Source organism: Typha angustifolia, chromosome 8 (genome assembly GCF_048772165.1).
Source record: "Typha angustifolia cultivar Huaian chromosome 8, ASM4877216v1, whole genome shotgun sequence".
In the NCBI taxonomy this organism is placed as follows: domain Eukaryota; kingdom Viridiplantae; phylum Streptophyta; class Magnoliopsida; order Poales; family Typhaceae; genus Typha; species Typha angustifolia.
Window position 1 is genome coordinate 3,147,525 of NC_133246.1, and position 23,338 is coordinate 3,170,862.

At 35.4% G+C, this 23,338-nt stretch overlaps 3 protein-coding genes across 8 annotated transcripts in view; all 3 read left to right on the forward strand.

Moving 5' to 3' along the window:
• Positions 1-2,268: 2,268 nt before the first annotated feature.
• On the forward strand, positions 2,269-4,729 carry LOC140764838 (ACT domain-containing protein ACR10-like). Its single transcript, XM_073103637.1, has 6 exons — positions 2,269-2,631; positions 2,727-2,963; positions 3,044-3,149; positions 3,375-3,702; positions 3,883-4,167; positions 4,354-4,729. The coding sequence occupies exons 1-6, from the start codon at positions 2,478-2,480 to the stop codon at positions 4,495-4,497; spliced, it is 1,254 nt and encodes a 417-aa protein (XP_072959738.1). The 5' UTR covers positions 2,269-2,477; the 3' UTR covers positions 4,498-4,729.
• Positions 4,730-5,406: 677 nt separating this feature from the next.
• LOC140764839 (uncharacterized) lies at positions 5,407-13,818 on the forward strand. 4 transcript variants are annotated; one of them, XM_073103638.1, is made up of 11 exons: positions 5,407-5,559; positions 6,820-6,933; positions 7,646-7,764; positions 7,997-8,046; positions 8,132-8,232; positions 9,885-9,972; positions 10,390-10,498; positions 11,303-11,471; positions 12,676-12,747; positions 13,465-13,578; positions 13,655-13,818. In XM_073103638.1, exons 1-11 carry the CDS (start codon positions 5,455-5,457, stop codon positions 13,745-13,747), a joined length of 1,134 nt encoding a protein of 377 aa, XP_072959739.1. In that variant the 5' UTR covers positions 5,407-5,454; the 3' UTR covers positions 13,748-13,818. The 4 variants fall into 4 exon arrangements, with proteins under 4 accessions (XP_072959739.1, XP_072959740.1, XP_072959741.1 ...); XM_073103639.1 differs by having other exon boundaries at positions 8,000-8,046; XM_073103640.1 differs by lacking the exons at positions 8,132-8,232; positions 10,390-10,498.
• Positions 13,819-14,863: 1,045 nt separating this feature from the next.
• Positions 14,864-23,338, forward strand: part of LOC140764497 (tripeptidyl-peptidase 2) — a 28,744-nt gene continuing 20,269 nt past the window's right edge. Inside the window, exons 1-11 of one of the 3 annotated variants that reach the window (XM_073103092.1) lie at positions 14,864-15,220; positions 15,789-15,867; positions 15,963-16,036; positions 16,226-16,335; positions 16,430-16,510; positions 17,584-17,670; positions 17,750-17,892; positions 18,839-18,989; positions 19,079-19,201; positions 21,318-21,401; positions 21,501-21,688. In XM_073103092.1, the coding sequence (XP_072959193.1) occupies positions 14,905-15,220; positions 15,789-15,867; positions 15,963-16,036; positions 16,226-16,335; positions 16,430-16,510; positions 17,584-17,670; positions 17,750-17,892; positions 18,839-18,989; positions 19,079-19,201; positions 21,318-21,401; positions 21,501-21,688 (1,436 nt within the window). In that variant the 5' untranslated portion in view covers positions 14,864-14,904. Of the gene's footprint in view, positions 15,221-15,788; positions 15,868-15,962; positions 16,037-16,225; positions 16,336-16,429; positions 16,511-16,650; positions 16,771-17,583; positions 17,671-17,749; positions 17,893-18,838; positions 18,990-19,078; positions 19,202-21,317; positions 21,402-21,500; positions 21,689-23,338 lie in introns of those variants that run through there. The other 2 variants (XM_073103093.1, XM_073103094.1) reach the window with 2 other exon arrangements.

A 23,338-nucleotide genomic window follows, 5' to 3' on the forward strand; every position in this document is an offset into this window, starting at 1 on the left:
ACAATTAATCTAACAGCACTCATAAATATTTAATCTAGTAAGATAACATTAAGAGAAATTAAGAACCAATCCTGTCCTTGAAGTATGGCAATCACTGTCTAAATGCAACCAATGTCCTCTGGTATAGGGATTCTTACCCAGATCCAATTCTTTTTTTGATTCAGGTTGAGCTCAAGCTCTTTCAGTCAAATTAGAGAGCAAAAGAGAGCAGATAAAATCACAAGAAATATGGTAGAATCTTGTATAGATTATAGGTAAGATCTCAAGTTGATATAATTGTTTTAATATTTGAGCCATGAGTTTAAATAAACCATGAAGTTCTAATTTTATTTTATAAAGAGTTTTTCAATTTCAAAATCTAATAATTTTTTCTTTATACTAGATGAGGGAAAATTAGAAGCCAAGAAATGAATCAAAGTAACCACTAATTGATGTTAATTATAAGAAAATGATATGAGAAATAATTAATTAAGAACAAACTCATGTATATCTTAAAGATGTGTTATTTTTTTGTAATTATTTCTCATAGATACTTTTTTAAAGTTTCTTTTAAATTTTATATTTGTATGAATACCATTCAAAACTCACTGTGTTTCTTAACTTTGTACTTTCTGATAACTACAAATTAAAATCTTAGTAAATTTATAAAGTACATCTTTGACTAAAATAAATGTATACAGATAATATTAAGAGATATTTTTATTTTTCATAGTTAACCTGATGAAATTTTAATAGTTGGTTAAGCTGGCAAACTATATATATATATATTTTTCCAATAGACCTAAAAGATTAGGCCATGGATTACTTTTGAGGCCCATTAAGAATCCTTGCATTGTTGTGGATTAGTGCATGTTTAGGACCAAGATTAAGTTTGAGTTGGGCTTTCCCAGTCCTTTATTAACAATTCTTGGCTCTATGGATTTTGTCACACAAAGCCCAAGCTTTTAAAAATGAAAAGATATCATTTTGTCATAAGATAGAGATACATCAAGCTTGTTCTCTATTTTTAATTAATAATAATAATAATAAGAGAAGATTTCAAATAACAACCTATATTTGGCCAAAGTTTGTTAATAAAATCCTATTAGCTAAATTTGCACTTAACATAATGAAAATAATATAGGATATTTTGCCTATTTAAAAATTTATATGGTGTTATTTATAATTTTCTATAATAAAAAAGCTAAAGTTTATGACTAATTTAAGCTAGAAAAATAATCTAACCTAACAAATTTGTTATTGATGGATTAGTAGTATGATACATATAATGTGCTAATGAGATGATTTAAATACAACTCACGTTAAATAAGTGCATATGTTCTGGTTCAAATTCCAACAACATTAATTTAATTAAATAAATTAGATTAGAAAGCATTTCAAAATTAATTTTATAATTTTACTATAAAGTTACATATCATATTATATGAAAAAAATGTGCTATTATCTGTCTTCCAAATAATTTGCATGAGCTGTTTGTAAGTAATTAACTATAATTAAAATGGTGCAGAATTAATTAATTAATCAATCAATTAATTATTATATTGATTATATATTCAACGGTCAATCAAAACCAATCAAATCAATACATCTCAAATGTAATTAAACGTCAAAAGTTAAAGGTATGCTTTTACTCAAAGGAATTTTGATAAGATGATCGGTAGGTGGGGGAAAGTAGGGATTTCAATTAATTTAGTTCAATCTAATAGATCACACCAAGATAAAGTAGAGTAAAAGAAAGAAAAGTTTCTTTAAAAAAAAATTAAAATCTTATTTTATATATAGTTTAGATGATATGAAACTATTAATTATTAATTAACATCACTCACTCTTTATAATATCACATCTTTTATATGATCATTTAACTTTATACGTGAACTAAATGCCAAAGAAGATTTTATTTATTTAGATTATGAATTTGAGGATTAACTAAAAAATTAACTCATTAAATATCAATTTGTTCATAGTATAAAGAAAAAATCTCAGAAGTGCAAATGAATAGAGGTGGAGGTGAGAGTAAGTTTACGTGCACCGGCCGTTAAGGAACGTCACTTGAAGGGAAGACAGCTGACACGTGTGCGGTCGTTGGCAAATCTAACACCTTCTGTTTTGACTTCTTGGTAAAGTACCAGTCAACGTGTTGGGGTACGAGCCCTTTCTCTCCGACAACTCCCCCAGTCTCTCCGCATCCGATAATATCGCACGATCGGACGGCCTTAAGCTTCTAGATAATCGTGCCTTTTTATATTTCTCGTCTCAAATTCCAAGTGACTACACCAAACTGTTTACGCAGGACAGGACAAGAAGAGAACAGAAGAGAGAGAGAGAGAGAGAGAGAGGGAGAGAGGATACTCCAAGTTAATTGCTTCTTTTTTTCGTATTCCTCGGATACTTCGATCATCCCAAGTGGAATCCGAGCATAAGGAACAAGACCCAGTTGGCGATTCCTCGTCGTGCCACCAATTTGGAGCAGAGACGAGATGGGGATCCTCTCCGACGACGTAGTCGTCATCAGAGAGCCCGAGATCGCCGGGGAGCCGAGCGTGATCACCGTCAGTTGCCCCGATAAGACCGGCCTCGGCTGCGACCTCTGCCGCGTGATCCTGTTCTTCGGGCTGAGCATTGTGAGAGGAGGTGAGTCCACCCACTTGCCCAATTTCTCCCCATCCGTCTATTATTAATCCACTATAAAATTGGAGAAATTTGAGTTGGGTACGTGCGATTTATAGATGTGAGCACGGATGGGAAGTGGTGTTACATTGTGTTCTGGGTGGTGGGGAGGAGAGGGAGGGAGACGAGGTGGAATCTGCTCAAGAAGAGGCTGCTCGGCGTTTGCCCGGCCGTGTCGGCGGCGTCGGGTTTCTACAATTGGTATGTTAGGCAGCAGGAGACGGTGGCGGCGGAAGAGAAGCCACAGGTGTTTCTCCTCAAATTTTGTTGCTTTGATCGAATGGGACTCTTGCACGGTGAATCCCTCCTGTTCTGATCGTGATTTCAATCTCTGTCCTTCTTGCTTCTTCCTCTAAAGTTCTATGTGGATTGGTAGATGTTACACAGGTTCTGTGTGAGCTAGAGCTCACCATTAGGAGAGTGAAGGTATCCACCACTCCAGATGGAAGAGTTATGGACCTCTTCTTCATCACGGACACCAGGTTTCATATATCAATCTCTACTTGTTTCCAAATGCAAAATACTTGGGTGCTTAGCAAAAACTGTAGTAGTTTGATAAATAGTTTGAAAACTATAGTAGAGCTGTAGAATTTTTTGGCAAGAATAGGAGATCAATCACAAACTCTGCTTTGTTGACTAGAACAAGACATTTATACTTTTATATCTCGTTGATTTCGGATATGAAATAGTTACATATGTAAATTTAGGGAGCTTCTTCATACAAGAAGGAGAAAGGATGAGACCTGTGAACAACTGAGAAGTGTTCTTGGTGAATGCATGACAAACTGTGACATTGAACCTGCCAATGTGGAAATGGCTGCTTATCTGCAGGCCTCTCTTTTTCTGCCGCCTTCAATCACGGAAGAATTGTTCATCTTAGAGCTTTCTGAAGAATCTCGTACCTCGTTTAAGAATCTCTCGGTCGCAATGGATAACTCCCTTAGCCCCGGTCACACACTGATACAAATAAAGTCTCCTGATCATAAAGGCATTCTCTATGATATTATGAGGACTTTAAAGGATTACAACATCCAGGTACACTTCACTTCAGTTTCTTTGGGAGTAATCGTCGCATAGGATAATAGATCGGTAGATACTGCATTACAAAATTTACAATGACTAGATACTTTTGAAAATTTAAGATGGTTATCTTATCAATAGTCTACTGTATGTATCATTCATTCATTTCAGAAAATTTACTGCTCACTTTGCCAGATATCATATGGGAGATTCTATTCAACACATAATGGAAGCTGTGAAATCGACTTGTTTGTGATTCAGAAGGATGGTAAGAAGATTGTTGATTCAAACAAGCAGACAGCTCTATGTTCGCACTTGAGAACAGAATTATTCCGCCCTCTTCGAGTTACTGTTGTTAGTCGTGGCCCTGATACAGAGCTTCTCGTCGCGAATCCTGTTGAATTGTCCAGCAAAGGCCGCCCTCTTGTGTTCTACGACATAACCCTGGCCCTCAAGATGCTTCACATTCGCGTGTTCTTGGTTCGTCCTCTCCCATTCTGATTTCCTTTATAGTCCATTGATAGATCAATGTCAATGCAAATTCTGATAACATTTCCAATTAGCCACTGTTATGAATTTTCTAGTTCAAGTTCAGAAATCTTTGCAGATGGTAACAATTCAGAACTTTTCTTATACTTATGTGTGCCAAATTCTCAAAATTCTCAGGCTGAGATTGGAAGGCATGTCATTGGAGGTAGTGAGTGGGAAGTCTACCGAATCCTCCTCGCTGATGATTTTGAGTTATCGGCATCTCGGGACAAGATTATCGATGTAGTCACAAAGATATTGATGGGGTGGGAATGGGAATAATATCAACAGCCTACTTTATTTTCAGCCTCTTTTATGCACTAGAACGTTACAGGAAGAACTTGTTTAGTAATTAGAGATCAGATAGACGAGTGTGTTCACTTATTTATGTACAATTTTCTTGTATACAATGGCTAATGTACATCTCAATGCCTTACAAGGGGGTCAAGTTTGAGCTTAGTCTCTGTTGTACATAATAAACCATTATCTAGTGAAAATTGAAATGTGTTTTTCCACACCAGAGATGAGCTTAGTCTAACACCATAGTTTATGATTTTGATTTGGCCCGATGTTAACTTATCTCTATGTAGTTTGATCTTTCTCTGGTTCACAGTAAGTTACAACCGTTAACTTATCTATCATCGAAGTATGAAAAAACTTAATTACCCGTGCAGAAATACAAATTGAAGACGGTAGAAATTACAAAATATTGACATTATCGAAAGATGCTGATTCTAACATTTGTATTGTTAGTTTTGGATGAAAAATCTAACGATTATAATTTAGTTATAACAATGTGCGGGTTCAGCTGAGTGCATAAATTGAAATATATGAGTATAAATGGTATAATAGATGCGTAATTAAGCCGAGGGTAAATATTAAATTTTTGGTCAAAATTAGTTTTGAGTCTATCCTAAATATTAAATTTAAATTAATTGAATACAATTCAAGAAAAATTTAAATCAAGAACAATTCAAGCCTCAATCAAGATGGTGTGCACTCAAAAAACTTAAATCAAACATATTTACTCAAGTTAAACTTTATTTATTATTTATAATATATATATATACATATTAGTTTTATTTTATAATATATTAGTTTGACAGCCCTGTCGAGTAGAGTGTATTATTATAATATAATGTAAGGTGTAAAATGAAATTTCTACAAACAAAAGATTCCATCGAAGTGATTATATAATGAAGTTTCCGGAAACGGCCTCAGACTGCTGCATGTGGTGGTATGGAGTGTGCTGCGAAGTGCATCGGAACGCCGTGCATGCCAGGCGCTCCCACTCGCCGGTGCGGCGTCTGCGGCGCCGTTGCTTACTGCTCTGTCTCCCACCAGGTCTCTCTCTCTCTCTCTCTCTCTCTCTCTCTCTTCCCTCTTCTTTTTCTTCTTCTCTTATTTTATCCATCGATCGTCTCTTTTACGTCATCAAGGTGTTTGACGATATGTCGCTCTGAAGGGAGTAAACATTTTCCTACATTTTGTATCCGTTTGTGCATGCTGCTTCCTTGGATGATGGTTTCAGGTTTTTACAGTTCTTTCCCTTTTCAGTTGTTTAAGTGATTGTTTTCTCGTTTGGGGTAATGTTGTGTCGTAACTACTTACTTAATATTCTCACTGAGAACTGTTCCTTTTTTCTGGCTTGTTGTTCCCTCTCTCGCATCCACACTGCTTTGATTACACCCGAAAGCCTCCATCATCTCTTCAAGTCATTACTGTCTCTTTTTGAAAGCAAGATTTGAATCACGCTCAACTTTTACCAAATATTCTAATCTTGGGGCACCATTCTCCGATTTCTGTCTTCGTAGCCTTTTGTTGACTGTAACTAGATGCTATTCCGGTGATTCAAACACGTGACCGTGGATAATTGAGGAAAGAAATCGATCAATTCTAATGGTTCTTGGGCAGAAATTAATTAGATGCTATTCCGGTGATTCAAACACGTTATTGTGGATAATTGAGGAGAGAAATCGATCAACTCCAAGGGCTCTTGGGCAGAAATTAAGCCAGTAAAATCACAGGCATGCCCAAGATCCTGCATTTACTCAAGTACAGAGAGCTGTTATTTGTAGAGTTCTTGTGGTGGATTCAGACAATAATTTGATTAGAGTATCTGACCAGAATATGGATTGATACAATCTGGTCATACGGCTGCTAGGTTGCCTGTGTTTATGAGCAAACTTGTACAGAAAAGTTGTTAAATATTATTGACTATGTATGTGTAATATGATGAATTTTGTATGATAATGTTTATAGAGTTAGGTGGATCATTGCCATTGCGATTTGACTTGTATAATATATATTTAATGGCTGCTGTCCAAGGAGTGGATTCTCAGCTTTGTTCATCTCCTGGTTCTGAAATTTGATATTCAGTCCCTTCTCTGAGCATTAACCATTGAAACTTTGTTGTTGTAAATGTTGCTTGATTGTTTTAGATAGGGACGACCTTTGATGTTGGTGATTACGTTTACTGGTTTTTTGAGCAGATTCTAGTAGGTGAATGACAAAATCTGTTTTATGTCACATTTGACTATCGGATTTTATATGCCAATGGTTAAAATAAAATTTATAATTTTTTTTTAATAATTCCTTTTCCAGATGTTACATTGGGATGATCATAAAGATGAATGTGCAAGGCTTGAAGAACAAATGAGGCGTGTAGATATCTTGAATGATTTTCCCTTTGCTTTCTCTACGGAAGAAACATTCCCGGTAATTAACTGTGTTTCTTCTACTCGTTAAAGATGACATTATCAAAATTAATCATATCATATCCATCCATTGCCTTTTATGCTATCTTTCCTGTTCTTTTATGCAATATATTGTGCTATAATTTTGAGACATGCCAGATTGCTAGTCTCATACTGAATTTTGCTGGCCTTGTCTAATGCTGTACCTAAGCATGCCATTTTATCGCCGTCAGTTTAGCTTTTCCCTGATTTCCTATGCAAAGTCAAACAAGATGTTTTACGTCCTTGATATGGATATGGCTGATAATTGGATCAAAATGACTTGAACAAAGGATTATACAAAGTGAGACATACAATTAAAGGTCCTCATCAAATGCATTAACTTTTCATTGGTTGGAAAGGTTAGGTTTAATATATATTAAGAGATTAATTTATGATTAATTCTGAAAGCTTTATTATTTCAAATTTTTTTGAAGCATGGTTGAATCTAGTAAATCCATCCTTAATCCCTTATATTCATTTCTTTTTCTATACAATAGTGAAAAAGCAGTACAAAACATCCTATTTGTTTGCATCAAGTAACTCATCTCTTTTTTGAATCCCACATACTAGTTACTGACCGTAAGAATTTACTCTTGATAGTCTGCAGCATGCCCATTTGTTTCTTTACAAAACACTTTCTTTGCTTTATGACTAGCTCTTTTTTCCAGTTACATACTTTTCATATTTTATAGGAGTGTGGGGATCAGATGGGACGATGTTCTGTTTTGACATCAAAAGGTCTTCACAATATAGGGTTATGGAAATCTGAATGCAGCTGTAGACCTACCGTTTCTTCTACCGATCACTTGGGGTTTTCTCCTACACTTGTTCACTTGTGTATAGTTGTAGATATGACATAATATACCTGCTGCATGAGAATGACCTTGCTCTTTGCATTAAATTTATTCCTTTTCATTTGCTACATCTCAAAATCTTTATGTTTCCATATTGTTTGCAATAAAAGAAGCTTTTAGCAAAAAAATTACTTGTGTGAGCATGTGGATTTACAGTTAGCTGTTTCACTCTACTAATTGTTCTTTTAGCAGGATAACAGATGACTGGAATCTTCCAAGTTTTCTTTGTCCATGTCTTGGTATATTTCCACATCTGGGCACTTTTTTCTAGTGATATCATTTGACACTTAATGGCATATAGTCATATAAAATTGTGTTTAACAGATCCACAAAGTTCTATATCAACTCCTTTGAGTAGTTGGAAGGATTATTACCAGTGGAGATGCCTTCCTTTTAATTCCCCTGTCGCATTGTTACTCCATTGGGTATGCAGGAAGTGTGTTTTTTATGATCTCAAATTCAAAACTGGATATTCCTCATTTGTTGTCACTTGCTCTCTGGCTTTGAAAGAGTTATGCTGCTAGTTTTTCTCTCCATGGGTACTGCAAAATCATCATATTTCCTAACCGACTTAATCTGCTAAAAGACATGATATCTCTAGTTGTTCCATTATCAGTACTGTATGAAATAGGTCATATAATCTGGCATGCCTACTGGTGGGTTGAGGGATTAATTGTTGAATGCTGGTGGCACGCAGAGACTCATTACTGTCTCAGATAACTTGATAGTTTGCATCTGCTGGATGAAGAGTTTCCTGATGTTAGGGTAGTTGGCAGCTAGCTGTTGAAAGTTAAAAATGTTTTTACTTTTGACAGACAATCAAAAGGTTGCCATGAGCCTTGTCTGCAGGACATTCCTGTAGTTTAGGCTGCATAATATAGAGAAAAAAATAGGAGTAGAAAGGGTGAAAGCAGAGAATAGAATACAGCTGACATCCCGTGCAGAAGGAAACCGAAGTACAGAACAATAAAAGAACAGAACAAAGACGATAGAAGGACAAGAACAGAAAAAAAACTGAAGGTCAAAACAGAAGAAAAAGGAAACAATGGTCAAAGAAACAGAGGTGAATCGAGGAAAGCAGGAAGACAAAGAAGAAAAAAATAGTAGGTAGAAGAATTTGGAAAAACAAGGACATTCAGATGCAATACAGCGGCTTGTAGCTTGTAATACTCTATCTCTCTATCTCCCTTCCTCTCTTTTTTCACCCTGAGAAACACCTTGTCTGACAGGGTGATGGATGGGAGAGGGTTACCTGCTTATATGTTCACAAAATGTCCCCTTTAAATCTATGTTGCTTGGGAGGATATTTGGCTATGACACTAACTCCTCACCTCCTCTCCAGCTCCCTTCTTTCCTTCTCTCTGCTTACAGCAAAGTGAAGGCATCCCAAGATTTGTATGGACTACCAGCCATAAATTTATATTATCCAATGAACTGGCTGGTCCATTGACTTAAGTTAACCAGCATGAGCTTTTAAACCTGACACTGCGGTAGAGCTACTACCACTGCATTCTGCATCGCTGGTGAATCCACCTGTTGCCCATCTTATACCAATATGACATATAGTAATGCCATGGCCTTGGTGTGACAGTGGGATGCCAGATCCTCTATGGTGGCGACAAGAGCTGCTTTTAAGAACACATGGAATAATATGTAGCATATATTCTTGTTTCCTTGACATTATCTACATAATATTCTTTTTAAATTTAGATTAGATTAAAAAACCACCTGAAATTTATGTTTGATTGCAAAATTTCTGTTCAGATTGGATCTTTATGCTGACAACCTCTTAATTCATCTCACACTCTCAGTTGAATTTCTATTTGCTTTGTTCTCTTGTCTCCTATGGTATTTTATTCCCTTATCACTTCTAGAGTAACTTAAATGGTTTGTTAGGTCTCATAATAACATTGTAGGCTTTGTATCGTCGTACATTGCAGAAAGTTCAAAATTACACATACATTACAGAAAATTGGGTCCTATTACAGAAGATATAAAGTCACTGCAATGTAAATTATATCATAATGTATGTCACAATGTCTTTCATGATTAATTCTAAATTTTTGTTAAATAACAGCCGCTTACATTATATCACTGCTTTCAACTTTCTGCTGTGCAAAGCTCAATTTCAGAAGTGGGGGACAAATTGCACATACACTACTTAGGTACAAGTACTTGCCTTTGGAACTTCCTTAATTTGGCTATGTTTTTGTTATAGGACTTTATGATAGTTTTCTGAGCTTGTTTTCTTTGATAATTATGAGTTTTTTTTTATTATTATCACATAGCTGTGATTTTAGTTTTTCTCATATTATTGAAATTGTCTCCAGTTTTTGTGTTAGTAGTAGTAGGTAACATGTTCAACTTGATTGGATTAACCAATTCATTGTGGTTGGCCTGCATGAGCTTACAGTAGAATAGGATCAGACTTTTAGTATACTTCTTCTTCAACCATTTGTACAATTTTTGGTCATTATTTTCTCAACAAGTAATTTATATGTCATGCCAGAAACTGTGTCCAGAAATTATGAGATTTGAGGTATTAATAGTCACAAGGTTCTTGTGTAACTTACCTTTTGAAGGGCCTGAAAATGAACTTTTGCAACTTTCGGTGTTTGGAGAGCTGCGGGCCCTTTTTCCCGGTGTTCATCTATACATCGAATTTGTTGGCCCAGCTATCCCAGAATGTAGGTTAGTTTCTAGTACCTCCACTGCCAATTTCACATACTTTGGATTGTTTTGAGCCAGTTTTTCCAAATTTTGACTGGATATTTATTGCCCAAATCAGTATCTTTATTTAGCACTCTGAACTGTCAATTTAATATGGCAATGTGGATGTCTGTGTATGTGCACTTGTTTGTTGATATCTAGCCGAAGCATCATGTTGAAAGACAAATGAGATGCAATGTAACACTGTTCATTACTTTTGGAGGTGACAGCTATATTTAGTTGTTAGAAGATCGAAAACTCTCCATTAATTATGAGGTAACTTTTACCATATGTGAGATTGAATTGGACAGATTTTGTGCTTAGGTCAACTATTAACATCATATTGATAAAATTGCTAAAAATGTTGGTAAATGCCCTACAGATTATAGATTTATTTTCTTAAGCCTATGCTTGTAGTATATACGCACACAGAGACAGATAGCAGGGAAGAATAGCATGCTTGCAGCTATTTATATTTCTCTTTAACGATCAACTCTTCGTTCATTCCTACAATTAAAAAAAACCGAATATCTGTTTCTTCATCCTACTGTAACTCTGGTGGGATATAAAGCATCAGGTGTTCGGGGGAGTTATGAACATCAGTGAGTATTACCGACAATTGCAGTGTTGACTGATGAAAACAAAGCATATTGCAGTTGGTGAACAAGAAAAAGTGAAAAGCTAAACATTTTTATAAATGTTGGTTTAATTTAGAAGTCAGTATACTCTTGGTTTTGGTTTTGGTTTTGTTTTTTGTTTTATTCTTATTTGAATATTGGGTAATAGGGATGGTGAGACAATAAACATTTCCAAGTATGCTAGTTGTTCTGAGGAGAGCTGCCGCTGTAAATCTTCATGTACGGGCTCTGGTAAAATAGGATCAAGTGGCACTACCACAGTGACTCTTAAGCTCCGCAAAGGATTTTATCATGACAGATACAGAGATATAAGCAAGGTTATTCCCAACCTATTGTTCATTTTTTATTGGTACGACGAAGTCGAACAAAGTTTGTCATTCTTGACATGCAGTGAACAACATGGAAGCAAAACAATAATACAAAGGAAAAAAATAAGAAAGAATAGCTAAGAACAGAACTTGTGCATACAACTATGTGAAAATCTTTTTTAACTTGTTGTATGACGATAATTTGTATAACTGGTGTCCTTTCAGTGCCTATTAGCTTGTTGAATGACTCTAACTGAGAATTTGCTTGAACTAATAGTCCACCAAATGTTTGATTTGTTGAGGCATGAACTGCATAGATTGTCAGTTTGCCGTGACTGCAAGTTTGATTGATTATTATGGACATGCCTGTTTGATGACTTTGGACCAATACTATTTGAAGTTGCCAGACTGGCTAGTTTGTGTTGAGAACAATTTAATTAGCCACTTGAACCAAAGGACCGAAGCTATAGGACATTGACATATTGGAATTCTCAATTTTTAATCTTAGTGGAATGCTTTGCTAATACAGGCAGTAGTGGTAACTGAACAATGAACCTTACCTAAATTGGAGTTGGTGGTATTCATGAATCTCCAGGGTTATGTGAACCTCATATCAGTGAGTGGTGAGGTATTAATGAAACACAATTCTATGTATTAATTTCAGAAGAAACTAGAGAAGCAGCAAGAAGCTTGAGAAGTTATTTTTTGTGAACAAAATTATTTATCTATATAAGTTAGAGGAAACTCTTTCTTATTTGAAATCTTGTAGCTTAAACAAATTAAAGTAAATTTTCCCCTTTTCTTTTTAATAATTCTGTACACCAAGTTTGTTCACAATTTGTAATTGATCTTTCTAGCGGACACTAAATACTTTTGTTTACCTTATAATATTCCATGATTGTATTGAAATTTCCTTCAGCTAAGTAACCATAGAAAAAGGTGCTTTTATGTAGAAAGCATATTGATATATTTTAGAAGACCATAGATCTAAATGATTACTATAAGTTCTTTACTAATGTTACATTATGTAATGAAGATTTGTGCTGCTATTGCATAAAACATGCATCACATTAAGGGTACAATTTGCATACATTCTATCATTAAATTCACCTTATTGGTTTACTTGGAAACACACGTGTTTTAGTAGTAGTTCTTTTTCCCTTCTTTTTGTTTACTGCTTGCTAGTTTTGACTAACACATAAACTAATTGCAGGATTCACGTCCAAATGTTATAGTGGCTCCTAATGCTGGTGTTGCTGCGTACTCTACTTGGTTGCCAACTATTGTATGTATTATCTGCTGTAATGACTTATCAATGTTTTTTGCAGTTATCAATTATGATCAATTCCAAGTTCCAACCATTTGCATGCTTTTAATTTTTTTCACCTTATTGTTATTTGCATTGTTTACATTGTGTAACTTCTTTCCTCTTTGATTGCATTCTGCATGTTGAATATTCACCAAAGAGCATATTATCCAGAATAAAAGAGATGAGACCTGCCTGCCTATTGTTATGACCTGATTTCCCATGAGGAATCTGGAGAAGTTCTATCCTAGTGTGCTTCTTATTTGTTTTCAAATTTGTTGGTGCAAGTAATCATTTCATTTATGTTGTGACTACTGATCTGCAACTTCTCCCTGACAAAGCCAAGATATGTTGTGATTTCCCTTGCAAGCCTCTATGTACGTGCTTAGGTTACTAGATTTGGACACTTGATATTTGGTAAAATCTTTTAAAATTCTTACCTAATGCAAGGATAGTACTTCTGTGCTAATGCTGCGTGTGTAGTTTATGTTTTCCGATTCTTTAGGTGACACCTTCATGTTTATATTATCTTTTCCTTCTTTTCTCGTGAGGGATTGTTGATACTAGTTACATTAACTTTTAGATAATCATTAAGCATTATTGAACTTGTAGGAGATGAACTGCTGTATTTTCAGCAGTCACTATCTATGAGTTGAATGGCATTATCAAATCCAACTAATTATTGTGTCTTTGAAGGAACTAATAAATGAGATGGGCGTTCCTGCAATATTTACTGATTTCTGTGAAGAAGCTGCATACCTGGCTTCCCGTTGCATAAGCTCCGTGACTGCTCGCCCTCTCAGGCTACCGGTATTCTATCTATTCTCTTGCTTTGTGACTATCGAAATGCCAAGCTTTAGTAACATGAATTCGGCCTCCATTGTAGATCCAGATAAATCCTTTCAGGCAGCCAATGATGGTCGAAGATAGTGCTTTGTACCTCCCTTGCTATTCAAATTGCTTTCTCTTTGGCATGTAGAACTTTTGCAAGCAACTTTGTAAGTCTTTTAAGGTAAAGGATTGAGATCCATACTGAATGGAGAAATCACATATTTCGTGTGTCTTTTAAAAGATTCCGTCTATTTATTCGTGTATAGTCATCACAAGTTATTGTTTGTGATGAAACAAGATGATTCATTTTTTATATCAGAACTTCAGCAAAGTATGAATCTATGTTGTCTTTGACCTTTTTCTCTTCTTTTTCTTGAGGACTTGCTGATTAAAAGTTTTACATGCTTTGCCTGATTATAAGTGTGAAACATTGGGTTCACTAAAGACCTTAACTTGTAACTAACATTCCAAATAACTATCCCCTCTTTTCAGATGAAATTTAATGGAGCTTAAATGATAACCATTTTTGCTAAAATATAAGGTAAAAGGCTCGAACGTCTGTGAGGTGTTACTTTGGTATGAGAAGCTAACCAAAAATAGAGAAACGACGTCAACTGTCAAATCCGAATAAAAAGGGGAAAAAACAATTAATTTATCTTTTTTTTTATAAATTTTATATGCATCACATTACTTCCTAATTATTATATTCTATCATATTTACTTAATTTTATACGTCGAATTAGGTAAGTTTTTTTTAACTCGGCTAAAATAATTTTGATTGAATTTTTAGATTATAAATATATAAATTCAATATATTAAATATTATTAAAATGCGTCAAGAAACTTATTTAATTATTTATAACTTTATTTCTAAAAAACATTCTTAAATTTGACGTATAGATTAGCCTAAAATATAATTTTTTTTTACTGCAGCTCATTTTTTCATAGAATATATATTCTTCTTTATTATCCTCAAAACTAAACGAGGCCTTCATTTTATTGAATAGTTTTTTCTTATGTAATAAGAATTATAATAAATACTTTTAATGTGTAAAAATATATTTTATTTTTCTTGTGGAGATATATTTAATAAAAGAAAATGTTGCGGAGATGATAAGAAAAGACAAATAGATATTATCTGAAACGTAAGCTCTCCGAATCCGCCTCCTCTCGTGCTCCATCCACTGCCGCCACTTCACTACACTTCGTCACCGGCTTCAAATTCCAAAGCGCTCCAATGTTTTTTTTTCCAAAAAAACTCCTCTAAAAGTTCATAATTTCATTTAAAAGTGCTGCTAAAGAATAATGTGGGCTGTTAGTATATATTCCGGGCATAGGTTATTTCTTCTCTGCCCGGTTTCTCCTCTTCTTTCTATCTCTCCTTTTTCCCGGGCGACAAGAAAGCTTGGGCAAAAAGGTGTAATAATTAGGGCGATGCCTTCTTCCTCCTCCTGTCCTCCTACTTCGCTCCCCGAAGAGAAGAAGAAGGGGAACGACGCTTTCAAGTTGAGCGAATCGACCTTCTTGGCCTCCCTGATGCCGAAGAAGGAGATCGGAGCTGATCGTTTCCTCGAATCCCATCCCGAGTACGACGGCCGTGGGGTGCTCATCGCCATATTTGGTACGGTTTCTTGGTACCGCTTTCTTGCTGTTTTGATTTCTTCTTGCGGTTCTCGAGTCTTGATCGGGTTATGAATTTCCGTATCAAGATTATAAATTTCCACAAGGGTGTTATTGTTTCTTGGGCTGGAAGTACGTAACAGGGAATTGTTTTGTGAATTGTAGTTGTGGCAAGATCGCTTGATCAATAGGTCTTTTGTCGGTCTCGGGTTTGAATTTGGATGCTTTCTTTCCCACGAACTGTTGACTTGCTTCTACGTTTTCAAGAATTGTGAGACTTATTGGTTGGATTAGATTCCGGTGTAGGAAAGATTATGTTTTGCTGACGGCCTGGAACATTCCGTCATAATGTGCTTTCTTCCTCCAAGAAAGGAGAGATTATCTTCCTGTTACTGAATCTGGCTGAGTGCTGGAATTGGAGGAGAACAATAACCTTTCATCACTTCTAAGTCCTAAGAAGCTCGAAATTGACTGGTCTATAAGAAGTGTTCTTGGAATAAATCATCTTTTTTGCTTTAATTTCTTGTAGTGAGTAGATGAAATAGTTGACCATGAGTTTGGCTTTACAGATTCTGGTGTTGATCCAGCAGCTGCGGGCTTACAAGTGACATCAGATGGCAAACCCAAAATAGTTGACATACTTGATTGGTAACTGAATGCTGTTAAGTTCTGAGAATTATCAATCAGCGGATTCTTTCTATCGTATCTTGGGTCTCTTTTGAGCTCTGTGCATTGTAGTGCAGCACGGGGAGTGGTGATGTTGATACCTCCAAAGTGGTGAAGGCTGATGCTGATGGTTGCATCATAGGGGCATCAGGTTGGTTTTACTCTGTGTGTGGCCAATGGATTGCATTTGGCTGAAGTTATACAAACTTGTCAATTTAACCTTCTGATTTGTCTTGGCAACCATATGATGACCCTTTTTTTTAAAACTTCTGTTGGTACTTAGTCATCTGTACCTCCTTGAGTCATGAAAATGTGCAAACATTCTATTCTTCGTATTCAGGAAGACAGTTGGTTGTAAATCCATCATGGAAGAACCCTTCTCAGGAGTGGCATATCGGTTGTAAATTAGTCTATGAACTCTTTACAGACAATCTAACTTCACGAATTAAGGTACATATTGTATTCAATGCTTGCATTTATTGTTTTTATGGAGATGTACCTCTATCTTGTTTAATTACTTATGTTTATTCAAATATTATGGCAGAAAGAGAGGAAGAAGAAGTGGGATGAGAAAAATCAAGAAGCAATTTCAGAGACACTCAAGCATCTCAATGAGTTTGACAAGGTTTTATTAGTTTTGCTTGTTGTATTTAGGTGCTCTTCTCATCTGTCAGGCTTTTGTGCCAATTCTGCTAAGACTGAAACATATTGTTAGTCTTACTCAGGAAGTTGATTTCAGTGTGAAATGTAAATATTCCATAGTGTTCAAAGCAAAAATGCAAAAGTTTTAAGTGTTGCTGACATACACTATGCCAGTAGCCCATCAGCCCACTACCATGACAAACTCAGGCTACTGGCAAGACCTGGCTGCCTGTGGGAGTTCAGGTCATTTACCTTCTCTAACCACATGTGTGTCTAACTGTCTTGTGATTTGAAAACTATTTTATAGGCGGGAAATTAAATAACAATTTTCTTCCATTGAATAATGTTATTGAAGATTCTGATGTGAAAAAGTGGCTAGCAATATTGAATCTTTACCAAAGGTTTTTCTGTAGCTCTCCCTCTAACTCATCATACATTTGTATGTATATGTGTGTGTGCGTGCCGCACGTAATATCTCATGTAGAGATAAGTATATAGCTGTATAGCTCAGAAAAGTTGCACATTAAACTTTAGATTTGAGATTATTTGTTAGATGACCGAACATTAGAGGCCCCCATATTCTTTTCCATTGATCTTTTCTGCTTTTTATAGTGGAAAGTAGGAAATGAAGTCACTACCCTACTTAGTCAAATTAGTACCAGCCTAGAACTGAGAATGATCTTGCTGTTTAACTGTGAAGCTTACATAGAAAATGCTTATTTAATGGGCCATAATATCACATTCAAAAGAACACTTATTAACTACAATCTGGTATGACACTTCTAAATTTCCTTTGTCTTGTTTAGGCTGTCTTTTTTTTTTTGTTCCCTCCATTTGCTTTTCTGTGGAGTGGCTTAGTTTTTAGGCATTATTTTGCTTCATTATATTCATATTCAATAGGAATAAATTAGTCTATTCTTTGTTAATCTTACTACTTAATTGAAGATGTGAAATTTGATATTGGAGCTCTTGTTGCATATCTGAGATGGTGGCAATACTTTTGAACTAATGTGGCTACGAGGAACTCATCTGTAGTTTAATGATTTAATCTTCCAGAAGCATGCTAAAGCAGAAGATATGAAATTAAAAAGGGCTCGTGAAGACCTCCAAGATAGACTTGATTTTCTTGGGAAACAAGAAGAAGTAAGACTATACTTTGTGTGCCAACATTGATTTATTGGTTCAATGCATTTTAGAGAATTCTCCTTTTTTTGTGTTCTAGAGTTACGATGACAGGGGTCCTATAATAGATATAGTTGTCTGGAATGACGGTGAGGTATGGAGGGTTGCTGTAGATACGCAGACTCTTGAGGATAATCCACAGCATGGAAAACTGGCTGATTTTGTTCCTTTGACAAATTATAGGTATGGTGTCTCTATTCTTTTATTTTGGCCGTAGAAGCTGAGACTGAAAGTGGTATATTTGTCAATATTTTTAACATGGTATGATTTTTCTTTATATATATATATAGCATTGTAGTGAGTCTCTCTCTCTCTCTCTCTCTCTCTCTCATCTTTGAGTCCTCCAACAAAGTTTTAAGTACCAACTTGATGCAATCAAGAACTATTTACTTTCGAGAAGATCTCATGGAAGATCTCATGACACTTCTCAGGTTGTGTGGTTTTATCTGTCCTCAAACCAGTGGAACCAAAGCCATCAGATAGAAACTTGCAATCAAGAGCCCCGACTGTGTTGAATAGTTGATCATGGCATCATGCTATAATCTTTGAAGGACATCCAGAAGAAAAAAGAAGAAGAAAGAATTAGAATCAAAGCTTCATGAATAGAAAGACTAGGATGTGGTCAGGCATGAATTTTCATGTTAGCCTTTTATAATGTTAGTTAGAAATATAGGCACCTAAAGCCACTATGACAAGTTAGGATCTCGCAGAACATCCTCTGCTTCTAAGAATTTTTGGCCTGGGTTTATTGAAGAATCTCATGCCAACATTCTTCAGGAGCTTTGCTTTGAAAGAGTTGGATGCTGAAAAATCAATTGACTTTTTGGATCTTGGATTTAACCTGCTTATTATGTGGGTTTTATCTTGTCGATTTTATCATAACAACTATTATGATATTCATTTGGACACATAAAATTTGAAGTGCGTTTGTTAGTTAAATTGATTCCAGATCATATGGCTAACTGGATGTTGTTATGCCTTAGCTTGGTTTATAAGTTATGGCATTCATTTTTTTTCTCACTGTTAGAATTTTTTTTTTAAATGAGATAATAACAAAAACCTTGTGTTCATTTTTTACACTTATTCTAGTATTTTACTGGAATCCATTCCATCAAAAATTTATGTGTAGGTTTGAGCAGAAGTTTGGCATATTTAGCAAATTAGATGCTTGCTCTTTCGTTACGAATGTTTATGATGAAGGAAATCTTGTAAGTATAGTAACAGATTGTTCTCCCCATGGTACTCATGTCGCTGGTATTGCAACTGCCTTCCATCCCAAGGTACTGTTACTAAAACAGCATGGCTTTTTCTTCTGTTCTACTGATGCAAATACCATCATTACTCCTTTGACCAAATGACTGTTATACAGGAACCTCTGCTAAATGGTGTTGCGCCTGGAGCTCAATTGATTTCTTGCAAGATTGGAGACACACGCTTAGGATCAATGGAAACCGGAACTGGATTGACTCGAGCATTAATTGCTGCAGTGGACGTAAGCTAGTTTATTCTTGCTTTTGAACCCTAAAGTGAAAATGAAGCTTCTCTGGATTTTAGCTAGTGTTTGATTAATATTTGATTTGTTGCTAAATTATTTATCCATTTTGTTGCACACTTTTATGACTTGTAGACCTATTTTTGGTTCAGATTGGTCTATTTAGATCATAAAATCATGTTATACATGCAGAAGTTGTTTATCAGATAAAGATTCCTATAGTATGTGGAAAAACGTGAATCCGATGATTTGATACCAATTGAAGTTTCGGGGGAGAGGTAGATTCTATTTTGATTAGGTTTAGAAAATAGAAAGTCAAAGTCAAAGTTAAAGTCAAATTTGATTTGAATTAGGAAAGCCAATTCTACTAGGTTTAGAAAATCGAGGAAGAATAGATAAGTAAAACATGGTAAACATACGACCACAATTTATTAGCATTAAAAATCTTGCAGTCCGTCGATAGAGAAACCACAGATCCCCTCAAACTGGATCAATCTATTTCATATCGTTCGTAGATGTAAGCTTTAGAAAGTCCGCGTCCAAGTGTTTAAGTCCGCCTCTTTCCTCCAATACATTGTAGTTAACTATTCAATGAATATATAACTACCAAGTTTGATACGTTGTATGTCGCTACAGATCGCTCCTTAAACTCTTTGTGACGGTGTTGGTTGTCAATAATGATGATTCGATTCGGCTCCTCCGATGCAATTGATCAATCTCTCATGTAGAAACAACAATTGGTCATGTGTAGGTGGCTCTCCTCACACTTAATGTGAAGTATTTTCCATATGATAACCTATAACTCTCTTAGTTTAGAACTTTATCTCTCTTGAGTTTATCTTTTGATGGATGCCTCCTTCTAACTCTTGGGTCTTTAAATAGAGATGAGAAACATATCTGGTTTGTATTAGAAGTGGAGAACCACCAAAAAAAACTTCTAGTCCGAATAGGTAAATTGAATTTTTCTTTTAAGATCTACGTATGCCATCCGAACGCCCTTAAGTGTCGTCCGATGCCACCTATGCTTCCTTTCATAATTCTGTGTCAGCATTCAGACGTACAGGGTATAATTTCAGGCTGAATTTATTTTTCTTCACACTTGTGCTTGATTTCTTTGCACGGTACGATCTTCCATAAGATATGTGACTTAACCATACACATAATTCTAGTTTGTAGTTTGTACAACTCTAATAAAAGTGATTTTGATCATGAATTTGCATGAACCTATAGCTTTAGAGTGGTTCATTGCACTCAGGACAGCCCATGCTAATAATTATGTAACAATTGGCAGAGCTTCGTATGATTAATTAATAACCTTCTTTAAGTAAAACTCTTATAATGTCAATTATGGTTTTCTTCTGCTTCTCTCTTCTTTTTATATTCTTTTTTACTTTAATCAAAATCTTGTGAAAAGTGATATGCTGACCAAATAATGTTGTGTAGATATTTATAAACCATTTCTGATTTTTATTTCAATTTTTCAAGTGATCTAACGGAATGTTTATAACCTTAGATTGTAAAGGCTATATGATTTTAACTGCACATGAAGTGCAGTAAAAAAATGCTCCTGCTGTTTTTCTTGCCTTTGAGATGAGGCATAGCTCTTGTTGTCTTTTTCTTAGGATGGTTGTGAAACTTGAATTTTCCTGTCTCACGAAGCGGAAGTTAAATGTACTTAAGTGCATTCTTTGAGTTTTCTTGTATAGAACATATGTACCATGAATACCTCACTTCACATCTTAGCATGTCTAGTTTTTCTTTCTTCTGCTTTTTCTCTTCCTTGATCTTCTTGCTTTTTCTCTACTTTGATTTAAATCCTTTGAAGTGATATGCTGGCATAATAGTAGGGATATGTTAGTGAAAACATCTGCATCTTTCCATATTTTAGATGTAAGACTATGCAATCTTATGTGCAATAAAATACATTCGAGATGCTCCTGCTGTGCTGACATGCACTCTGATTCCTGTTCTCATATTCCATTAATTCCTCTTCAGAATAGCTAAATCATTTGGATATTAACTCTTTGTTTGATAATATATAAAATCCGTATAATTTGTTCTTCAATTATGTAAAATAAGTGAGATCCTCAGTTGAAATCCTCACCCAATATTTCAGCATAAATGTGATCTGATCAATATGAGCTACGGAGAACCTACACTTCTGCCTGATTATGGACGATTTATTGATCTTGTTAATGAGGTAAGTTATTCTGTTTTTCCATGTTGGCGTGTCAAAGTTTCCTATCTTTTATTCCATCTTCAGTTTTTCTGTCAATGTATTAGGAAATTTTTTCAACAGGTTGTGGACAAGCACCGCCTTATATTTATCAGTAGTGCTGGAAATAGTGGACCTGCATTAAGTACTGTAGGTGCACCTGGTGGGACTAGTTCAAGCATAATAGGTGTCGGTGCATATGTCTCCCCTGCCATGGCTGCTGGAGCCCATTGTGTGGTTGAGCCTCCATCTGAGGGGCTGGAATACACATGGTGATGTTTATTTCTTGCTAATAATAATAATTGTATTTAATTTAAACATGGTGATGTTTATTGTCTTCAAATATTTCCTCTAGTTCTTCATCCTATTTAGAATTTAATACCTAGTAATTCTGCAAGTTTAAAAGGACATAGTTTATATTTCCCTTCCTGTGTATCTTCATCTGAAATTAGATGGAATGACATTTAAAGTTCTGTTGCCTCTATACACCATGCTAGTCAACTAGAATACAACAAACGAACAGTTAAGTATTATCATCTAGTGACCCTCGTTAGCTTTTATGGCCAGTTTCTCTTATGCTAAATGATATTGTCTTGGACACACACTATGGTCAAAGTAATAGTTACTATACATCAGAAATAATAACTTAATAAATTTATAAAAGTGTTGAAGATAGAAGTATCATAACTTCTGAATCAGTCGGGATTTTTTGTAAAACTTAATAAAAACTCATGCTGCTTATGAAGAGATATTTTACTTGCATTTTTATGTGCCATGCTGAACTATTTTATTGAGTTTGGATCCTCGAAGTAATACCTTCTGTTAGCAATAGTCTAGTACCAGTTACTTGCCTGATTTGATTTATTATTGTGTATAGATCCAGCCTGTTGCCAACCCAGGATCTGCCTTTTTTTGGCTATCTTGCGAGCATTCACATATAAGTTAGTTACATGCTGATAACATTCTGCCATTTTTTCAAGACAACGATGTTAGGCAGCGGTGGAAAGTGAGACATCACTCGTAATAAGCATGATGAATGTAGATACCATATTTCTCATATGATCAGTGATATAGCTAGTGTAGATCCGCAAGGCATGTATGTGAATGACAATGCCATCAATAGTGGGCCCATTGAAGCATTGGGAAGTTGGAAGGTTAGACATTAGAAGAAGAAAGTTGTGTGGCTGCCAGGTTGAAATAGACCTGGGAGCTTGCAGTTCTTGGTTTATGACCTGGGAGGTTGGACGGTGAGGCATATTTGACTGATGTATGCCAACAATGTAAATCATTTTGTTTGGAAGTCTGGCCTTCATTTAGTTTAATATGCGTGTCTATGGGCTTGAAAGTAGACCAGGACCAACTGATTTATCATTTATGACCCCTGGGTCTTGCATTTGATTTTTATGAGGACTTGCCAAAGGAGCAAAGATTTGTTTTTCTTCAATTCACCTCTGATAGATGAAGTGGAGGACATCTTTAGTCTTTTCTAGGTTTATTTACTAAAGATGAGTTCCAAAATTTTGTTACTGCTAAATTTTATTGGGTCATATCACATGTAATTATTGGTTTGTACTTTGTGAGATGAATGAACTTCAAAAATCAGAGCCCAGAAGCATCTTGCTCCATTGGAAGTTGAATTGTAGTGGCATGGCACACACTTTATAGACAAGCAAAGCTCCTTTTGAAATCCTAGTGAAATAAGTACCTGGTCAGTTCGATGTATAATAAGTTAATCACCAATAAATGAAGATTATTTATGGACTCGCTTTTAAGCAGCACTTCCATTTCATAATTGTTAAATTGGGTAAAGCATGTTAACTGAGTAATATGTATAACCTTTCACAGTCAGTGCCAAGAATCCAAGTTTTGTACCTTGGTTATATAAGTGCAAATGATCTTAACTCCCTCTTGTTTAGCTAGCT